The 18,553-nt window shown below is 49.1% G+C and overlaps 1 protein-coding gene across 3 annotated transcripts in view; it reads right to left on the reverse strand.

Annotated features, from left to right (window-relative positions):
- Window positions 1-1,573: 1,573 nt before the first annotated feature.
- Window positions 1,574-18,553, reverse strand: part of Auh (AU RNA binding methylglutaconyl-CoA hydratase) — an 87,153-nt gene continuing 70,173 nt past the window's right edge. For 2 of the 3 annotated variants that reach the window (XM_055595234.1, XM_055595233.1), the window contains 4 exons: window positions 5,435-5,622; window positions 4,155-4,205; window positions 2,802-2,849; window positions 1,574-1,990 (listed from right to left, as the gene is read on the reverse strand). In XM_055595234.1, the coding sequence (XP_055451209.1) occupies window positions 1,913-1,990; window positions 2,802-2,849; window positions 4,155-4,205; window positions 5,435-5,622 (365 nt within the window). In that variant the 3' untranslated portion in view covers window positions 1,574-1,912. Of the gene's footprint in view, window positions 1,991-2,801; window positions 2,850-4,154; window positions 4,206-5,434; window positions 5,672-18,553 lie in introns of all 3 variants that reach the window. The other variant, XR_008718754.1, reaches the window with a different exon arrangement.

Below are 18,553 nucleotides of genomic sequence, written 5' to 3' on the forward strand. Positions count from 1 at the left end.
TACTGGTGATCTTGTACACTGGGTCGCTCCCACTTTAATTCTGGCAGTGCGGGTGGTTCAAGATTAACCCCAGATGGTTCTCCTACTCTTACAGCTTTTCTCTGACTTAACCACTGTCGAAACAGTTTCCTTCTGTCTTTCCTCCTGCAGGGAACCCCCACTCTCTTACTCAGTAACCAGGACTGAGCCTTTCTGTCCTTTTTTCCAGTGTTCCCCACTTCCCAAGTGCTTCCACCTCCACCCAAAACCCCTCCAGGGGCACCACCTACTCTGCAACCCTTTCAGAGACTAGTGAGCAGAGTAACTCTTTTTGTTTTCCCATTTGTTTTATTTTCCTTTTTGTTTCTCATTCCCCTTTATACCCACCCACAATTTCTATAACTGATCACCCAGTCTATCAACCCTATTTGAAACAAAATATACAATGAAAAAAAAAAAAACTGAAAATTCCCTCTGGGAGCAAAGCAAGGAATATGTGAGTGGTAGCAGCCACAATTTTGTTGTTGTTGTTGTTGTTGTTTGCTTTGTTTTTGCTGGCCTCTTGCAAATATTTTATAAATCCACTCCTTCATCCACTGCCATTTTCTCTATGGCATTTGAAATCAATGGCATTTGAAATCAAATTTCCCATTTTTTCTTTATTAAGGCCCTCATTGAGGCACTCACTTTGTGAGTTCATTTTCCACACATTATCTCCAAAATTTCATCCCCTAACACTAAATAGGAGAGAAACAAGGATGGTGGGGAGGGGGAATCAGGAAAATCCCTGAATCTGATCATCCCTCATTTGTTTTGTTTCTTCTCTAACCACACCTACTAGCAAACCACAACCAACTCCCTAAACAACAACCACTGCCATGTCTCTTGAGGCCCTCACATTTATGTATCCTCCAAAAAGTACCCAAAATTTCAAATGTCACACAAGCCCAGAAATTATCTGCAGTTACTCAGACAGTCCAAAGAAGCGCCATAGTCCTACACCTGAGATTAAAATGAAAGTATATTCTTCTAATATGTGGGGTTTTGTTTTGTAAAGAAACCGAAATTGAAGAATTCTCACTACAGGGTGGTGTTTGGCCTGGTGCTGCCTCTTTGGCGAATTTGCAGAATCACATGTGCGTGCTTCCAAACAGCAGAGCGGCAGCCTCAGGATGAGGGTGTGGGGCGAGAGAGGAGGCAGGTGCATGCAGGATGCAGGATGCAGGACAGAAGGTCTGCTCAGGCTTCAGCCAGCACCAAGCTCCGTGAGCAGAGCTAGGCTCAGCCCCTGGACACCTCTGCAGGAGACACTGTGGCTTGGAGCCAAGCAGAGCCACCTGACGGGCTGACCCTTTATCCCCTGTTCTGGGACCATGTCACATGGTTTCTTGACAGGATCAGCAAAGAGACTTTACTCTGAAATCCATTCTGAAAGGCCAGGCAAGGGGCAAGACAGAGATTCTCAACCCACCCTCCACTGACTTTACTGAAACTCGGGTTTCACTCAGTATCCACTTAGGTCCTCAGGGGGCGATGGACATGTGTGTTTGTATGTACATAATCAGCCAGCAACTTTGTTTGGTATAACTTCACATTTTTTGGTATACAGAAATAATTTTATTTTAATGCAGCACAGTAGACATACAATCAGTTATTCCCTAGAGTGTGCAATATAAATTATTCACATTAAAAAAATTAATGATAAAGCCTGATATGCGGGAAATATTAAAAACATACACCTAATTTTTGTGTTTTGACCACAGACAGCTAGCTTGTAAGTCTGAATAAATACGGCATGGCGCACGGTGGCTTGAGCACAGATGGGCCTGCTCCAGGCGCAGTGCGAGCCCACTCCACTTTGGTCATTGAGGTCCCCGCGGCACGGGGCGGATCTGAAACGCTTCCAGCACTACAGGGCATCTTGGCTGTCCTCCTACTCTCCTTTATAGCGAGGGGGTCTTTTCTCCTTAAAAGCAAGAAGACCTTCCAATCTGTCTTTCGTTGAGATGGTCTGAGAAAGAGAAAACAGGGCACACTCTAAAATTTAAAACACAACAGCATGTCAAGCAGCAGCTATGAGAGCCAGCAGCAGCTGCTGGGAAGGCCACTTGTCCTTCTAAGAAGTCTCCTGAGTATGCGGCCGAACTATTTTTAATCCAAACACTTTCCCCATTTCTAATCTGCTTAAAAAGTGAGACACTTTATTTTCAGAGGCTAAGCAAGCAAATGAAAAGCTCAGGCCATGGAGACCTCTGTGCTCCTCCTGGTTCACTGATTCCCACAGCCTGTGTCAGCGCACACCGCTGCTATCCTGTGTGTCTGCGTGCTCTGTGGATCCTGACAGAGGCCAGCATTCTCAGTTCATCCCCACTCTGTCAACCGCCTCTTCCAGACTGTCCCTGGACTGTCTGGAGTCACTCAGTACCCAGTACGCTCAGACTAAATCCTGCCGCTGATCACCGTGAATTCAAGGATCCCGTAAGCCGTTTTCTTGCTTGACAGGTCCTGCATCTTTCTATTATGTAATATTCCACTGCGCAGCCGTACCAGCTGCTCTATTCACCTGAAGAAGTCACCCTTTTATTTTTTTCTTGAGACAGAGTCTCACTGTATAGTTGAGGTCTCTTTGATTTCAGTGGCTTTTTGTCCATCAGCGAAGGAAGAAGGCTCAGAACCCCAGGAACAGCTGGTGAGCCACAAAAACCATCAACACATGGCAGGGCACGCCGACAAAGTCTGATGAACAACCATTTCCGTCAGATGTGCCTACCCCTGAGGATAGGAGAGCACAGGCTCACTGAATCTGTGCGTGTGTAACATACCTGAGCATAGCAGGCCTCCTCTATGGCTAATCCCGTTACTAAATCGACCTGGGGACAGAAACATAATCCACTTTAGCGGAATAAGGTAGAGCCAATCCCAATTCAAACTGAGTCACTCCACCCTAAATAACAGGGTCTTTTGGCAGAGCACAGCTGCTCAGAGGTATGAGCAGCCTGAAACCTGCAGCTAGGCGTCTGCATTCGCATCCTGACTCCATCTGGGAGCTGTGCAGCCTGGGAGAGTCATGTGACCTGTCTGGGCTTCAGAGGCATGTCTGGCAAGGGGCTAGCTGCAGTAGTGCTCACTAATCGAGGGTTAAATGAGGACTTGTCTGGCACAGGGTACTATCTAAGGTGTTTCTGCAAATAAGGTTAGGATTATTAAAGTGCTGAAATAAATCAGACACTTGTAGTTTTATAGAACAGCATGCACTTCGAGCAAGCCTGCTCTCCGAATGCTGGCTCATAGCCAAGAAGGCTGTGGCGGACCCTCATGCAGAAAGAGCTTTTCCAGATGCCTACAATTTAGCCAAATACCAAAGCTGGACTGGAGTGATGGCTCAGCCAGCTCAGAGCATTTGCTATGCAAGCATGAGGACTGGAGTCTGGATCCCAACACACACGTAACATAATGGTCATGGTCGTGACATGACTGTCACGCTAGCACAGGGGTGAGGGGATGCAGACAAGAGGTTCACTGGGGCTTCCTGGCTGACAACTTAGCAAAAAAAAAAAAACAAAACACATAAGTTCCCCATTCAAGGAAAGACCCTATCTTAGAGCAATAACATGGAACCTCAAAAGGAACACCTGGCACTCTTCTTTGGTCACAGTGTGTATACAAATGTATGTTCATGCTAAGGCACACAGGCAAACATACACACACACACACACACACATACACACACACTAGAGTTTATGAGAACCTGCACTGTCTGCCGGCCCCCTAGCCCAGGACCCTTCTCCTTCACATTCATGTTCCCAGTGTGATAGCTAAACCCCCGCAGACCAGCCTGGGCTCTCTGCTTCTCCCTGCACACACACTCTAGAGAGTCCAGGTAAAAATCGGTACACAGGGTGGAGCTGAGTGGCCCTCCTGAATTACTGATAGAAATGTGATCTGGCTGAGGAGTCTTTCCCCAGGGACTGGTTGATACCCCACTAAAGCAATGTCAAAGACAACAGGGCTGCCACAGGCTGAGGGGACACCCTGAGTTTTGCAGCTATGGCCTTGAGAGGAACCCTAGCAGAGTCAGGCAATAAGGCAAAAGCTGCATCCTGGAGCTTTTGGACACTACACAGAAGCCTGAGCCTGAACCCGAGACGCAGCCGCCTTCCTCCAGTGTCACTCACCTCCATCCCTTGGTTAATTGCTAGTTTGGCCACTCTCATTGCAACAGGCCCCTGAAATCCAAAGTAAAGAAACAAGTGTTTATTAACACTTAATGCAAACTATGCCTCGGTACAGCTCACATAGTCCCAATACTGGGCTGACAACCGCTGACAACTGAGATGGTAGATGGAAATTCATCTCCTGAGCTTCCTGGACTCCAGAGCGCTGTCACCGACTGACCTCGGTGTGGAGGGCAGCAGGAGGCCTGTGCCTTTGAACGTCCAGCACCTCTCAGTTACTGTCCCTCCAAGTGAAGCTAGGGAAGTAGAGGAAGTCGGCCTGGCTCAGTAGTACACTAACTGGTGGTAGTTCCTGAAGCTCAGGCTGGGGAGGAGCTGGAGCTGCCTCACTTACGTATTATGGATTCCGCATGGACTGCAGTGACAATGGGCTGGCGCAGACACGTCCACTCAGGTAGGCCTGGGTTATGGAGGGAAGGGCAGACACCCTATCTGAGAAGGACACTCACACTGTGGGGAGCTCGGCTGTGTTACTACCCTAGAGCAGGCTACCCTAGAACAGGCCGTATTCTCCAGACAGAACTGCATCTTCAAGCGTGACTCACATCTATCTACAGGCGGGGTGTCAACTTGTGCTGCATTTTAAATCAAATGGCCCTTTAGATCCAAACAGCATACTGGGGCTGAGGGGAGGGCCTGCTGGGCATCGTGCCCACTGGGAGCTCAGCTCTCTAATACGCGTGATTGGCGGGCTGGTTTGGCGGGCTGGTGTGGCGGGCAGCCTGCAACCCCAGCACGTGGGAGGGTGGGAACAGGCAGAAAGCATGCTGACTGGATGGACAGATGGGGTAAACTACACAGCTCAGGGCCCAAGGAAGAGAGTCCTCTTCAGTACACATCAGGTAGAGAACAATGGAAGGAGACACCAACTTCAGGCCCTGCACTGCACAAGATGTGCACAGGTGCTCTCCTGACAAAGGAGGAGACAGTGTCGTTCCACTTGTTTGGATGTGACCTAGCAGCCCACCCGTCACTCTCCAAGGAGATGACTTTAGAGTACTAAGCTGGTCAACAAGCAGAAATAATGTGCCAGGAAGTTACACTGTGTGGGAGTGGTGAGCACATATGCCGTGTGTCTGTCTGCCACCTCCGGTGGGGCCTCAGATTACTTTCCAGTCTTAAGCTTAACTGCTTTACTTGAGAAGCAGGACAGGGCCCCCTAAGCATGTGAGGCGGTGCCAGACTTGACTGCAGATCCGCACAGGTGCTCTCGTCCATACCTGAGGTAGAAACTCTCTCGCCAAGTCCAGAGCCTTCCTGTAGGCAGCGTCCCCCTCCTGGTTCTGTTCTAACACGTGGCTGATCAAGCCCACAGCCTTGGCCTCCTGACCGTCGAGAACGCGTGCCGAGAAGATGAGTTCCTTGGCCAGGGACATCCCAATGGCACGTGGTAATCTCTGCGTCCCTCCTGAAAGGTGGAGGAGAGACAAACATCCTGTGACGACCTGAAGTAATTCCTAAAAATAAACCAGGGCCAGAGATATTTATGTGCTTCAGAAAGGTTGCAGTGTCTTGGGTTACACAATTGAGAATACTGAATGTCATGTCAGGAGGGTTTGGGCACCTGGACACAGCTGGCATCTTCTTCAGGCAAGGCAGGTCTGCTGAGGACAGGCTTCCTCTCAGCACTGGCAAAGAAGCAGGGCCATGAGGAAGTCACCTCAGTCCCATCAAGCCTCTATTCAAGCCTGGGAAGAATTTACCAAATTCTGACAAGTTCCATTCATAAACCTGATGGTGAGTGAACTGTAAACTAATTCTAATATAATAGAAATGAAAGCAACTACGATGAAAACTGGCTTTGTCCTACAGCACACACTGTTCCTGAAGGCGTCTCACTGCTGAAGATGCTCACTCGCTCATTCATCCGCTCACTCATTCATTTTTTCACTCACTCACTCACTCACTCACTCACTCACTCACTCACTCACTCACTCACTCTGCCTTCATTTGGATGTGCTCTGCTCTCTAATGAGGAAGCCTGTTCTGCAGAGTCAGGACTACACCCTTGGTCCTAGCTCAGGCAGTTAGTATCTCAGAGACTCCTAGAGCCGAGCAACTCTTCACCTCTGAGATACAACTGCCCAACTTGGGGCAAACACAGGCCAAAGGCTAACAGGCTCAACCCATACAGCAACTCACTGAAGCACCTTCTGGGGGAAAAGGGCAAGTTTTCCTGCAGCTGGAGTTGTAGGTAGTTGTAAGTTGCCCAGATGCATTCTGGGAACTGAAGCTAGGTCTTCTCCTAGAGCAGCAAGGGCTTTTAGCCACTGAGCCATCTCTTCAGCCCCAACTAAGAACTTGTTAATCCACAACTTGTAGATTTTCACCTACTGGACATTTGCCAACACTGTGAGTCCACCACTGAGGCCGGAGCCGAGCCCCTGGGCACCAGTGGGCTCTGAGGCCCTGACCCATGCCGAGCCCCCGGGCACCAGTGGGCTCTGAGGCCCTGGCCCGTGCCGAGCCCCCGGGCACCAGTGGGCTCTGAGGCCCTGACCCATGCCGAGCCCCCGGGAACCAGTGAGCTCTGAGGCCCTGACCCATGCTCATCAGCACTTCTGTGCTGTGTGCTGAGTACATGTGCATGTCCGAACAGTCTCAGAAATACTTTGCACTGAGTTGAGGCTTTTGCCTCCAGGGTGAGCACTGACTAATAAGCCATGGGAGGGGGCTCCTTGCTCAGCACTTCCACGTGAGCTCAGCAGGTCTTGAAGCTTCCCACTGCCCAGTTTACTGAATGTAACCTCTTCAGCAAGGAATATATTCTACCATCTTGACCTCACTCTTATTTGAAGCCCAGGAAGTTAAAAAAATAAAATTAAAAAATGGGAGGACTAATTTTCTCAAGGTTGCACAAGACAATAAACAGCTTCCATAAGGCGGGGTACCAGCTCCCCTCTACGATTATCCTTTGCTATCACCCACACTTTGTATCTCTGTTCTCTAGGCTAGCTGGGGGGCCTTCCCATCAAGTCTGCAAACCATGTAGCAGGCAGAGAGAAAGGGAAGAGACCCCCCCCAAAAAAAGTAGTACACTTGTTGGACACCTTAATTAAACATTGGCCAATGACATCAGGTTGTGACTGCTCATTGGCCACAGCTGGTTCATACACAGTGAGAGCAGGCAGGAGGAGTTAAGCTGGCCTGATTCTGGTAGAATGGAAGTGGGGAGACAATCAGCAGACACAAGCTTGATGGGCAAAACTGACTTAATCATGTCACCAACACGTCACATATACACGTTACTTAAATAGGACAGATATATACTGAAAATGTCAGACCTGGTTGATTATCTCTGTTATTGCCTCTAATGAAAGGCATCAAAACTTCCTAGATAATAACCTTTCAAGGGTTACACTATGTAAAATAGGCAGGGGCTCAGGCAGAGCAAGCTTTGCCAGAGTCACCTCCCTCTGTATAAGCAGCCGCCTCAGACAGGGCAAGAGCTCAGGGCAGGGGGAGCTGGCAGCAGAGATTTCAGCTGGCAGAGCACAGCCCTCAAGGCTGAGTGCAGATGCCAGCAGATGGACTCAGCTTCCCTTAAGAAAGCTGTGACAGTTCACAATCAATTACAGTGTAAGATATAAACAGTTGAGCAGAACTCAGGGCCATCCAGGACGAAATGTAAACTGTAAAAGTGCCAAGATTGGCCTGACTGGTTTGTCCTTCATCTTTCCCTCCTCTTGACTTCATGGAAAAAGAATCTACTTACAAGAGGGGACACTTGGCACACGAACTTCAAGTTGAAAGTTATAAGGCCATAGCAAGGAATTTTACCAACAGGATTAGCAGAACGCCTTACAAGTTCTCTCTCTTGAACAGAGAGCCCCACACTGTAGTAAATGCATTTTCATGCAACAAGATACATGGAGCTGTGTCAGGGACTTCCGGCTGAGCCTTCTCAGTACACCAGGGCCTAGTGCTCACACAACTGACTTTTCTTTACGGTGTGCTGACAGGCCCTGAACACGCCACGTCAAACTCACACACATAGGAGTATCTAGCCTTCACTCTGTGCTCTTGTGCTTTCTACCCCTCCATGCTCTGGGCGACTGTAAGGCAGTGGGTGCAGGGAGCCCAACACCAGAACATGTGAGGAGGAAAATCAGCTGGCTGACCCACAACAGAACGTCCTGAACCACGCAGGGAGAGCTCGGCCTGGTCAGGAAGACAGGTTACACATCAATTATTTTCACAAGGTCAGTTAGGCAACTGGCAGAAAATGAGAACACTTAATACAGCTTTACAGTTTTGGAATTCATCATCGAAAGCCTTTTCTACTGGCACCCTATAAACTGTTAGTGGAAGACACACTGAAGTTTTACTCACGACAAACAAAATGATATGTTTAAAATGTTTCTATGTACTTTTGCTTTAACAAAAAGTGTTTGTTCAGACGTCACTGCATGTGTCCTAACTTCTCTTTCTGTGGTTCTTGGGATCTGATCCAGGACCTTGTTAACTGTGCTCAGAGCCCTGCCTCAGAGCTACACTCGAAGCCGTAATTAGGCCCGTGACTGTTAACGTTTTAGAAGCGCACCGTGCAGGCCAGATAAGCTGTGTTCCTTTTAAAGGCCACAGGAGACAGCCAGGGTGCACTATGGCCATTTTTCCAGCCCCTGCAGCAGACAGCGCCCTCTGCATCATGGGCAGGTTGAACTCCATGGGGTTCTTGAGAGCGCCCAGGGAAGAGATGATTACCTCACAATAGCTGCTTCCCACACAGGCCAAGTGGAGTCTGCAGAGACCTTGGCAGGCGCAGGCCTCCACCACCAACACATCACCCCATGTAGGCTTGAAGTGCTCAGGGGCGGTGGCCCAGAGAAGCTGCTGCCAGAACCAGGGAGCCACGGAGCCCTGAACTGCACCAGCTATCTCGCCTCAGCTGCCGAGCTGAGGCCTGTGACTGTGCCTACTCTCCTGGGTGGCACTCCTATTCACACACATAGCACGCTATAGATCACAAACATCGGGGGCTGGGTCTCTGCCGGTGACAACTGCCTAGTAGATCTAAGAGTGCAGGTGCTGTGCATGTATAACACATAGGATACGGCCTCCAAGGAGAGCGAGGGAGGTACACAGCAGCTTTGTGGAAAGCTCACCATCAGCTTTCACACTGACAGTGAGGACCATCCGCTGACCACTAGCACGAGCTGTCAGCCAGCCAGGCCACTCCGAGAAATGTTTATCATTTTGTTTTTTTTTTTTTCTCCCTTATATTTTACATTTGAAAACTGTGTGTGTGTGTGTGTGTGTGTGTGTGTGTGTGTGTGTGTGTGTGTCTGTGTGTGTAGGATCCTCTGGAGTGGGAGCTCCATGTGGCTGTGAGCTGAAAACTGAACTGAACTTGGATACACCTCTGAGCTGTATCCCCAGAGACCAGCTCCTCCCCAACCTACATTTTAAATGTTGAAAACCAATTATGCAACAGTATTTCCAAATTCAGCTGGTGGTAACTGTGTCTTTACTAAGCTCTTTACCAAGAAAAGGTTTCATCATGGCTATGGCCAGATGATAGGGCTGTGGGAGCCTGAGCACTTCGGAGGGTTCCACTAATCCAAACAGCTCCTCTCGTCCCACAGGTTCTGCAGAGCAGGAGCCCCAGGAAGCCTGTGCCCACTACTGGGTTCCAAGCCTTTGCTGCAGGCGCCCTCTGCTTCTGGCCAACATTCTGTGGCCTGCACCAGCAAGCCAGTGAGAGAGTGGCCTCCTGACAGAGCACAACACAGTGGAGTGACTGGAGAGAGACCAGACGGGGGAGGTCTACCACTACCAGTGGTAGTCTTCACGACCTCTCTGAGGGAGGTCAACCTGGGGGCCGTCAGGGCAGACCACGCAGCCCGTGTTTGCCTTACTACATCTCCTTTTCTCGAAAGCCTTCAGAGCACTTTTCCGAGAGTCAGCAATCATCCTCGTCCTTTCCAGGTTGAGGTGGAGAGGGAAAGAGAACGTGTTAATGAGTCCTTTCAAACACACAGGGGAGTGGGGAGAGATAACATGGAAGACGCTGTTTGGGGACAGCTCATCACAAGGGACGTGGCACTTGTCGATGACAATGTGGAGTAAATCACACACACACACACACACACACACACACGAGCTTTCACACCGTTAGCACTGGAGCATTCAAGGCACAGCAGCATCCTCAGCAGTAGACACACACTCCGCTTCAAACATAGTTCCTTCTCACAAATGTCAGGCATTACCATTCAGCCAGCAAAATATTATTGAAAAAAAAGGAACATGGAAAAACATTTAATGTTTCCAAAATACAACCAAACAATGACTCAGAGATGAAGACATGAAAACTTTAATTTTTCCTAACAAAAGTAGGTCACACCACGAAAACCACAAGATTCTGGAATAGCAGAATTGTCAAGAGTGCACAAGCAGCATGTACTGAGAGCTGCCTACACACACACACACACACACACACACACACACACACACACAATGTAATACTATGTCCCCAAGAATCCTGGGAGGCCCCACACAACTGTCTTTGTGCTCATGTGTCAAACTGAAAACCTAGGCTCGCAGAACTGCAGTGACTACAGCGTGTGCTCACATGTGTGTTCAGGGGAGGACGGTAGCAGACCAGGTCTCCTGACTTACCTCACCATCAGGGGCCGGGGCCTCACAACTTCCCACCCAGCTCTCCTTTGATGGACAATGGCCCGGTGAGCACAATGAAAGGAAAGTATGAAACTGGCCGTGTCATCCCTGGCGCAGCACTGACAGTGGCAGAAAGCTTTGCGTGAAGGGCTCAGCTCAGTCAGCATGTGCTGCTGAAGGGGGGTTGGGGAGAGGAGGAGGAGGCATTCTCCTCCCCACAGACTCTGCCATGGGAACATGGCCTATCATTCATGCTTCTAGGTCTGGTCATAGTTCTACCATGCTTGGGAGCAGGCCACATGGAGTGGCACACTGTCTTTTGTTTTTTAAAGACAGAAAAACGAATAGCAAAATGAGCAAGTTTAAACAAGCATGATGCTTGGGAGTGCACCAAGATGAAGCAGTTAGAATCACTGGTCACTGGGGAAACCCGGGGGCACTGGTGAATGCCAGCATGGGAAAGCCTTAGGGGAGCTAGCCCACAACTGCTTTGCATTAAAAAGCAGGATGAGCATTCTCAGGGGCACAGCCCGGCAAGATGAGGCAACTTGAACTTACTGGAAACATTATTTTTATAAACATATCCAACTACTGGTCAGATCTTAAAAACTCTGAGTCATATCTCAAGAAAAACAGAAAAGCAAGACAAATAACATTCCTTAGTTCAATCAAACATAATAACAAAATATACCACAAAACACCTTAATCCTCGTCTAAAGCAGCAAGAAAAACCATGCCCAGACAAGCAAGCGCCAGCTTCCTATGCCTACCCTCGGCTGCACTGCTAAGAGGAAGCCACCAATGCTTGCACCATCCTCCCTCATCTCCAGTTTCCCTTTCTGAGGCTCAGCTCCCCAAGATGAGCTCTGCTCAGGCCAATGGGAAACTCTGAAGGAGCTCATGGATTTACAATGCTACAGCTTGCTGACACCTCCTGCTCCATGCTGCCCTGTCTAGGATGAGAAGGCCCTTCCTGCACTCTGCTTTCAACTTGTCCACTACTGCCTCATGCCAGTTGGGGACAGTCTACACTACTGTGAGTGTTCACCTAGACCTGGCTTCTACCTTCAATCCAACAGGGGTATGTATCTAGAAGAAAATGACTTCTCTGTTGTTTTAAGCACACATTGGGGATCTTAGAACAAAGGCCCTCCCAAAAGGGCCAGCCAGCACATTAACAGTATCATTACAGCAACTCTGGTCAAAGCTGTCATAATAAAGTATTGGGGAACCCCACAGCACTGACCACCCACAGACTTCCTTCTCAGAGACTGCTCACAAATAAACAGACACATAAGCTGAGCTTTAACACCCATGTTTTTACGCAGTTTTTGCTCTTTGAGATTTCAAAATATTTTAGGGCACAATTGAAGTTAGCCTGTCTAACGCTGACCTATTTTCATTTCACCTACATCTAACAACCATCCCCGTAGCTACACCGCTGAGGGTGTGGGTGACAAGCCTGCAAGACAGGGCAGTGCCAACCTGTAGACCAATAACAAACACACTGAGAGAGAGAGAGATCAGGAAAGCAATCCCATTGGAAACAGCTCAGAAAGGAATGAAGGGACAAATGAACAAATGAATGGATGAACACACCAATAAAACACACAGAAATAAGCCTAGCTAATAAGATGGAAGATTTCTGTAAGAAGAAAGTTTAAGACACTGAAGAAAGAAAGGAAAGAAGATAGTGTAAGGTGGAAAGACTTACGGTGCTCGCAGATCAGCAGAATCAATGGAGTCAACATGGCTATGCTACTGAGAGCAATCTACAGAGTTAGTGTAATTGTCTTCAAAACCCCAAAGTCATTCTTCAAAGAAAAACAACCTCAAAACTCATACAGAAGCACAAAAGAGTCAGAATAGCCAAGGCAATCCTGAGCAGAAAAAGCAACGGCAGCTTTATCACAAAAGCTGGTCTCAAATTATACTAGACAGCCAAAGTGACAAAAGCAGCACAGTAACGGCAATGGAGGCCAATGGGGTACCACAGAGGACCCAGAAATAAGCCCACACATCAGCAAACATCTGACTTTTGACAAAGGTGCCAAAAATATAACTGGAGAAAGAAGAGCCTCTTCAACTGGGAAAGCTAGACATCCAAATGTAGAAAAGCAAGCAAGATCCCCCCTTTTACACTAAATAAAAATCAACTCACAACGGGGATAAGACCTAAAATGTTAAAGCTAGTAGAAAAAGAAATTTCAGGATACAAGCAGACAAGGACTTTCTGAACAGGACTCAATAGCTTGGAAACGAGAGCAAGAACTGACAAGTTGGGTTACATCACATTTAAGAAGCCCCTGTACAGCAAAGAGAAAAAAAAAAAAAAAAGAATGATAGAACAGGAGAAGCTCTTCAGGCAGACATTTGGTGGGTGTATACACAGAATGTAAAAAGAACATGAATCAAAGCACAAAAAACTCCAATAATCAACAAGGGCCAAATGAAATGAATAGGCACAGCACAGGAAAGCCAGAGCAACTGGTCAATAAACACATGAATAATGTTTATTGCCCTTAGCCATCAGGGAAATGTACCTGTCAGAAGAATAGCTACCCTGCCCATACATCCCAAAACAAAACAAAAGCAAATACTGGAGAGAGCACACTGCAGTGGGAATTATGCCAGCACAGAAATCAATATGGTAATCTGTAGAAAACTAGAACTCTAGCCACGCTTTGACCCACTACAGCACTCCCCGGTACAGCCACAGGAACGAGAGAGCAGACGGGAGAGACACTGCACAGATGTGCTGTTTGCAGCACCGCGGCAACAGCTGCAACAGTCAGCGCAGGCGACGGGTAACGCCCTGCGATACACACGGACTGGAGCACTGCTCGGCCGTAAGAGTGGAACTGTGGCGTCTGCCACACCATGGATGGGGTTGTCACATTAAGTGAAATAAGCTCAGAAAGACAGACATTGCAAACTCGCTTGCTCGTTCTCTACTCACATGTGTAAGAGGGGGAATTACTTGAGAAGAGGAAGTAGACTAGTGGGAACCGGGGTGGGAGAGAGAAGAGGGAAATGATCAAAGCACACAACACACACGAGAATGTCTTAACAAACCCCCTCATCATATACAGTAAGTACACACCAATAAATACAAGAGTCAGCTCCTCAGTCGCTCATCTCCTGGAGACCACCTGGGTGTTAGGTGTGCATAGCTCAGACCTCGAGTGGCCATGAGCCAGAAGGAGCAAAGCTTGGATCCTGACGGCTTCTTGCTCAGCATTCCAACCACTCACACTGTGGAGACTGTCACTACCATTCCTGGCCAGGCCGCTCTGGCTCCTGCACACGCACACTCCTGCACGCACGCAGCGTGACATTGCAGCCAAGCCTGAAAGCACGTGCGTGCAGACGGCCGAGGGCTGCCACCCTCCGCAGACCCAGCACAGTTGGGCTGCAGGAGGTGGGCCCTCCCTGCAGGTGCTCCACCTGGCCTGTCCCAGCACAAGCCTGCAGGAGGACAGCGGACACAGGGACAAGGCCTCATCGCCCAGCTGTCCCTGCGCCAGCCAATCTGGCTGACCAGACATGTGGCTGGCCCAGACACCAGCATTCACCCATAAGGAACTGGAACCAGTAACACATGCTGTCTGTTTAAAAAAATACTCTCGTAAAGCTTATGAAGACAAAGAGGGAAACCAGCTAACAAAAGAAAAGCATTTCCCACTGGAAACATCCACAGACAAGAACTAAGTCCTAACAGCCAGGAACTCCTGAAACGGAAACTAGCAGGCTAAAAATGGAAAGAGGTTGATGCCCCAAATAGACACTAGAACGACAATTTGGCTGGAAAGGAGATGTGTGAGGTACACAAACTTTGAAAGACCTTCTCGTGTGTCAGACCAGCAACTACCTGAAGTCGGGGGAAGAGGCTGCTAGGATGGTCGAACCCCCCGGAACACCTAACCCTCACAGATCGGGCTAGTCCAGTGTTGGGGGCCTATGGAACGGCACACTGTGACAGCGTGTGACGCTTTCCCCTTGGACATTATTTCAATAACAGGGAGCAGGAAGTGTGGATGCAGCATGGATGAGAACACGAGGGTGATGACCTTGCAGCTGTAAAATCGTGCAGTAGACGCCACAGACGGCTGCCACAGACCACAAGCTGCCACACTGCTCAGGTGTAGGCAGATGCTCAAAGTTAAGAAAGTTCCAAAGCGCTCCCTAACTCGTGTCTGTCACTGCACATGCAGCACATCACAGTTCCAGACGCCCCACGCCAACAGTAGTGCCCATCGCTCTGACTGCGGATGTCTGTGTGAGTCCGCACGTCGGTCACTATCTCTTTACACTCCTCACCGCCGCCTTGCCACTTAGGGAAGCGTGTTCAAATCTCTTGGTTCTTTGTTCAACTAGTTTCTTTACTTTTCTTTCTATTGAGTTTCAAGAGCTCTTTACATATGACAGGGCCAAAGTCCTCCATCAGTCAGGCCTGCATATTGCACCCACTTTCCCCCACTCCACCCTAACAGCGTCTCCTGACAACAGACCTTTCCATTTACATGGATCTGGCCGTCGTCCTTCAGGTCGTAGGGAAAAGGCTTCCGCATCTATGTAATTCTCCTGCACGTGCACAAGCTGTCTCTAGATAATCACATAACTTAAACACTACGGGAGAGGGGCTGTACTGCAAGGTGTCCACATGCTCAGAGCAAAGTCTTCAAGTGGTTTTGGCTCGAGGTTGGATGTACTCCTGGATGACAAACTCTGGATGCAGAAAGCCTGCATTTTCCACACTCGGCTCAAATGGACAGTGCTTTGGTGCCTGCTAACTCAGAAATCTGACTTTCTAACTCGGGAGCAGGAAGATTTTCTCCCCTGAACTTTGCTGTGAGTTTCTACTCTGGGTTTCTGCGCTTAGGTCTTTGGACCACAGCTGTTTTTTCTGGTCTGTGGGCAGACATGGAGACTGCAGTTCACTCTTCGCCTGCAGACAATCGGTAGCTTAGGAGCTGCCTCTGAACCAGGCCTTGCTAGCGCTTATAATCTGCATTAGAATTGTCTTGGTCTTAGAAGAAGAAAATGCCCCAAGATGATGGTTCTTTCTAAAATGCTGACAGTTGTTGGAAACATGAGCACATGAGTCTAGCAACACTGTGAAGAGCAGGCAGGCTGGGAAGTAGAGCACGGTGCAGGGCAGCATGTGGGCATGTAAACAGCTAGGGTATGTTTGTGTGTGGGGGGGAGGTGCTTGGTTGCAGCTCACACAGCACACTGTATCAGCAGAGTGACTCTTTTGCCCAGAGCCCTCCATGACAGCGCTTGCTTGCCTGATGATGGGCACGCCAGGTAAATGGTAGAGGGAGAGTGAGAAGCAAAGAAAGCAGTGCTTCTGAACACTGACCCAGAGAGAGCTCTGCTGGGGGCACAGCATGCGGGGACTCAGGTCCTAGGGGACCTCAGGAACCATCCTGGCGACCAGGCGGCTGCTGTCAGCCAAACGCACACAGCCGCAGCAGGAACTGGGCGGCAGGGTAGGACGCCGTAAAGAGCAGATCCATACTCGAATTACAGACACTATAGACAAGTACAAAAGCTGCATTTAACTACCGTCTCCCTTCACGTTAAACTTTTTTCTTAAAATTTTTCAAAAAGATTTAAGGGTTCCTTAAAATTTATAGTCTCCACTATTCCTTTCTTTTGGGGATTAAAGGGAGCGAAGCCTCTGAAGCAGTGGCCCTCAACCTTCCTAACACTGCCACCCTTTACAGTTCCTCATGTGGTGACAATCAACAATAAAACTGTTTTCATTGCTACTCCATAGTTGTAGCTTTGCTGTGGTTATGATCAGAACGCAAATATCTGGGCCTCGGCTGGTCTTCTGTAACCCTGTGAAAAGGTTGTTTGCCTCCCAAAGGAGTTGCAACACACCACCTGTGCTGGGTCTGCTTTCCAGGGGACAGGTCTACAGATGGGAGCAGCTAGACGGTAGCCCCCAGCTCACAAGAACCTTCCCCAGGCACTTACCCGCCTCAGTCCTCACGGCCAATGAGGGTATAGCCTCTTCTGATTCCCCTGCAAGTTTACTTTAACCATGTAGTCACGTTAAAGCATTCTGCCAAGGGACCAGTCGGCCATGTCACTCAGCAAGCCCAACTGTGCACTGCAGTTGGCATTCTGACACTGTGCTCACCTGGGTGATCAGTTTCTGCACACAGATTTTCCAGATACTCAGCTCTAAGGAATCTCCCTATCCCGTCTCCCAAGCACTAAGGTCATGAACACTGGCCACCACAGCCTGCTCTTTTACATGGGTTCTGGGAGCTGAACTTGGGTGCTCAGTCTTGCCTGGCAAGCATTACACAGACTGAGCCTGCCATGTCCCAGCTGCCACCCAGCCCCTATTTGGTCGTGTCTGATTGTAGTAGCACTGACCACTACTTCAATCAGAAACAACCTGGTGTAGTATCCCTAACACTCCACCTTTTCCAGCCTAAAGCTGAAGAACAACCAGCAGGAAGCTGCGAAGACAATGTTTTATTTTCTCTGAAAGCTTATTAAATAGTAGAAATTTCCAGGTTTCCAGTACGTAGCTGTCCTGGCTAGTTTTCTGTCACCTTAACACAAGTTAGAGTCACCTGAAAGAAGGGATCTTCAACGAGAAAATGCCTCCATAAGATCCAGCATAAGGCATTTTCTTAATTAGGGACTGTGAGTAGTGCCATCCTTGGGCTGGTGGTCCTGGGTTCTATAAAAAAGCCATTTGAGCAAGCTATGGGAGCAAGCCTTTAAGCAGTACCCCTCCATGACCTCTGCAACAGCTCCTGCCTCCAAGTTCCTGTCCTGACTTCCTTGGATGATGAGCAGTGCTGTGGAAATGAAGTGGAATAGAGCCTTCCCCCCTCAAGTTTCTTTGGTAAGGGTATTTCATCACAGCAACAGTCACTCTAAGACAGTAGTGGGCCACAGGGTCCTCCCCTAGACCACCCTTCCTGTTGTAATGGGGGTCAGAGCTACGTTACCCACACTGTGCTCAAACTCTGGGCTTGAATAATGCTTCAACCACAGCTTCTGAATTAACCAGAATTCCTGGCTTGTACCACCATGTCCTCCTGGGGATAATCACCATCTTACGGCAGCACATGGACAGTCACCTCCAGGACAAGCCCCCTATCAGACGGCATGTGAGGCATGGGTGAGCCCAGGACCAGGGCCTGTTCACCCTAACACAGAGAGAGACTGGCCCTCTGTGACAGGGAACGTGCGTAACCCTCGCTGCAGTGCAGGCTGAAGGACAAGCTCGGAGAAGTGTCTCCAGAACCGATGGGCAGCTTCCACACACAAGGCAAGCCTGTGCAGTCACCAAGATGCCTGGAGCTCCTCCCCGATCCTTGTCTGTGGCAGGGTGCAGCAGAGGGCTCTGCGACTGCCCCCAAACAGCAGCAAGGACCCCCAACATCTGGAGTGTCCTGGCAGAGTCAAGTGTGAAGCTCTGAGGTGCTTCCCTAATTCACAGCCCATCCTCAGTGTGGGACCTCTGTCTGCTCATCTGTCCTCCAAGCAGAGGCTGCCTGGGCAAGCAAGCACACTCTGTGCTTTGCACTTTCCATGGGAACTTGGGAAGGAAACTGACCTGTGGGATCTGCACTACTTACAGAGGAGCTGGGCTTCTGAGAGGAGCCACTGCAGAGTGGTAAGAACAAGTCAGTCATGGCTGATCAAGTATTCATTACAAAAGCCAGGGGTGTGGCTTCTCAAAG

Source organism: Psammomys obesus, unplaced genomic scaffold (genome assembly GCF_907164565.1).
Source record: "Psammomys obesus unplaced genomic scaffold, mPsaObe1.curated_primary_1811, whole genome shotgun sequence".
NCBI lineage: Eukaryota > Metazoa > Chordata > Mammalia > Rodentia > Muridae > Psammomys > Psammomys obesus.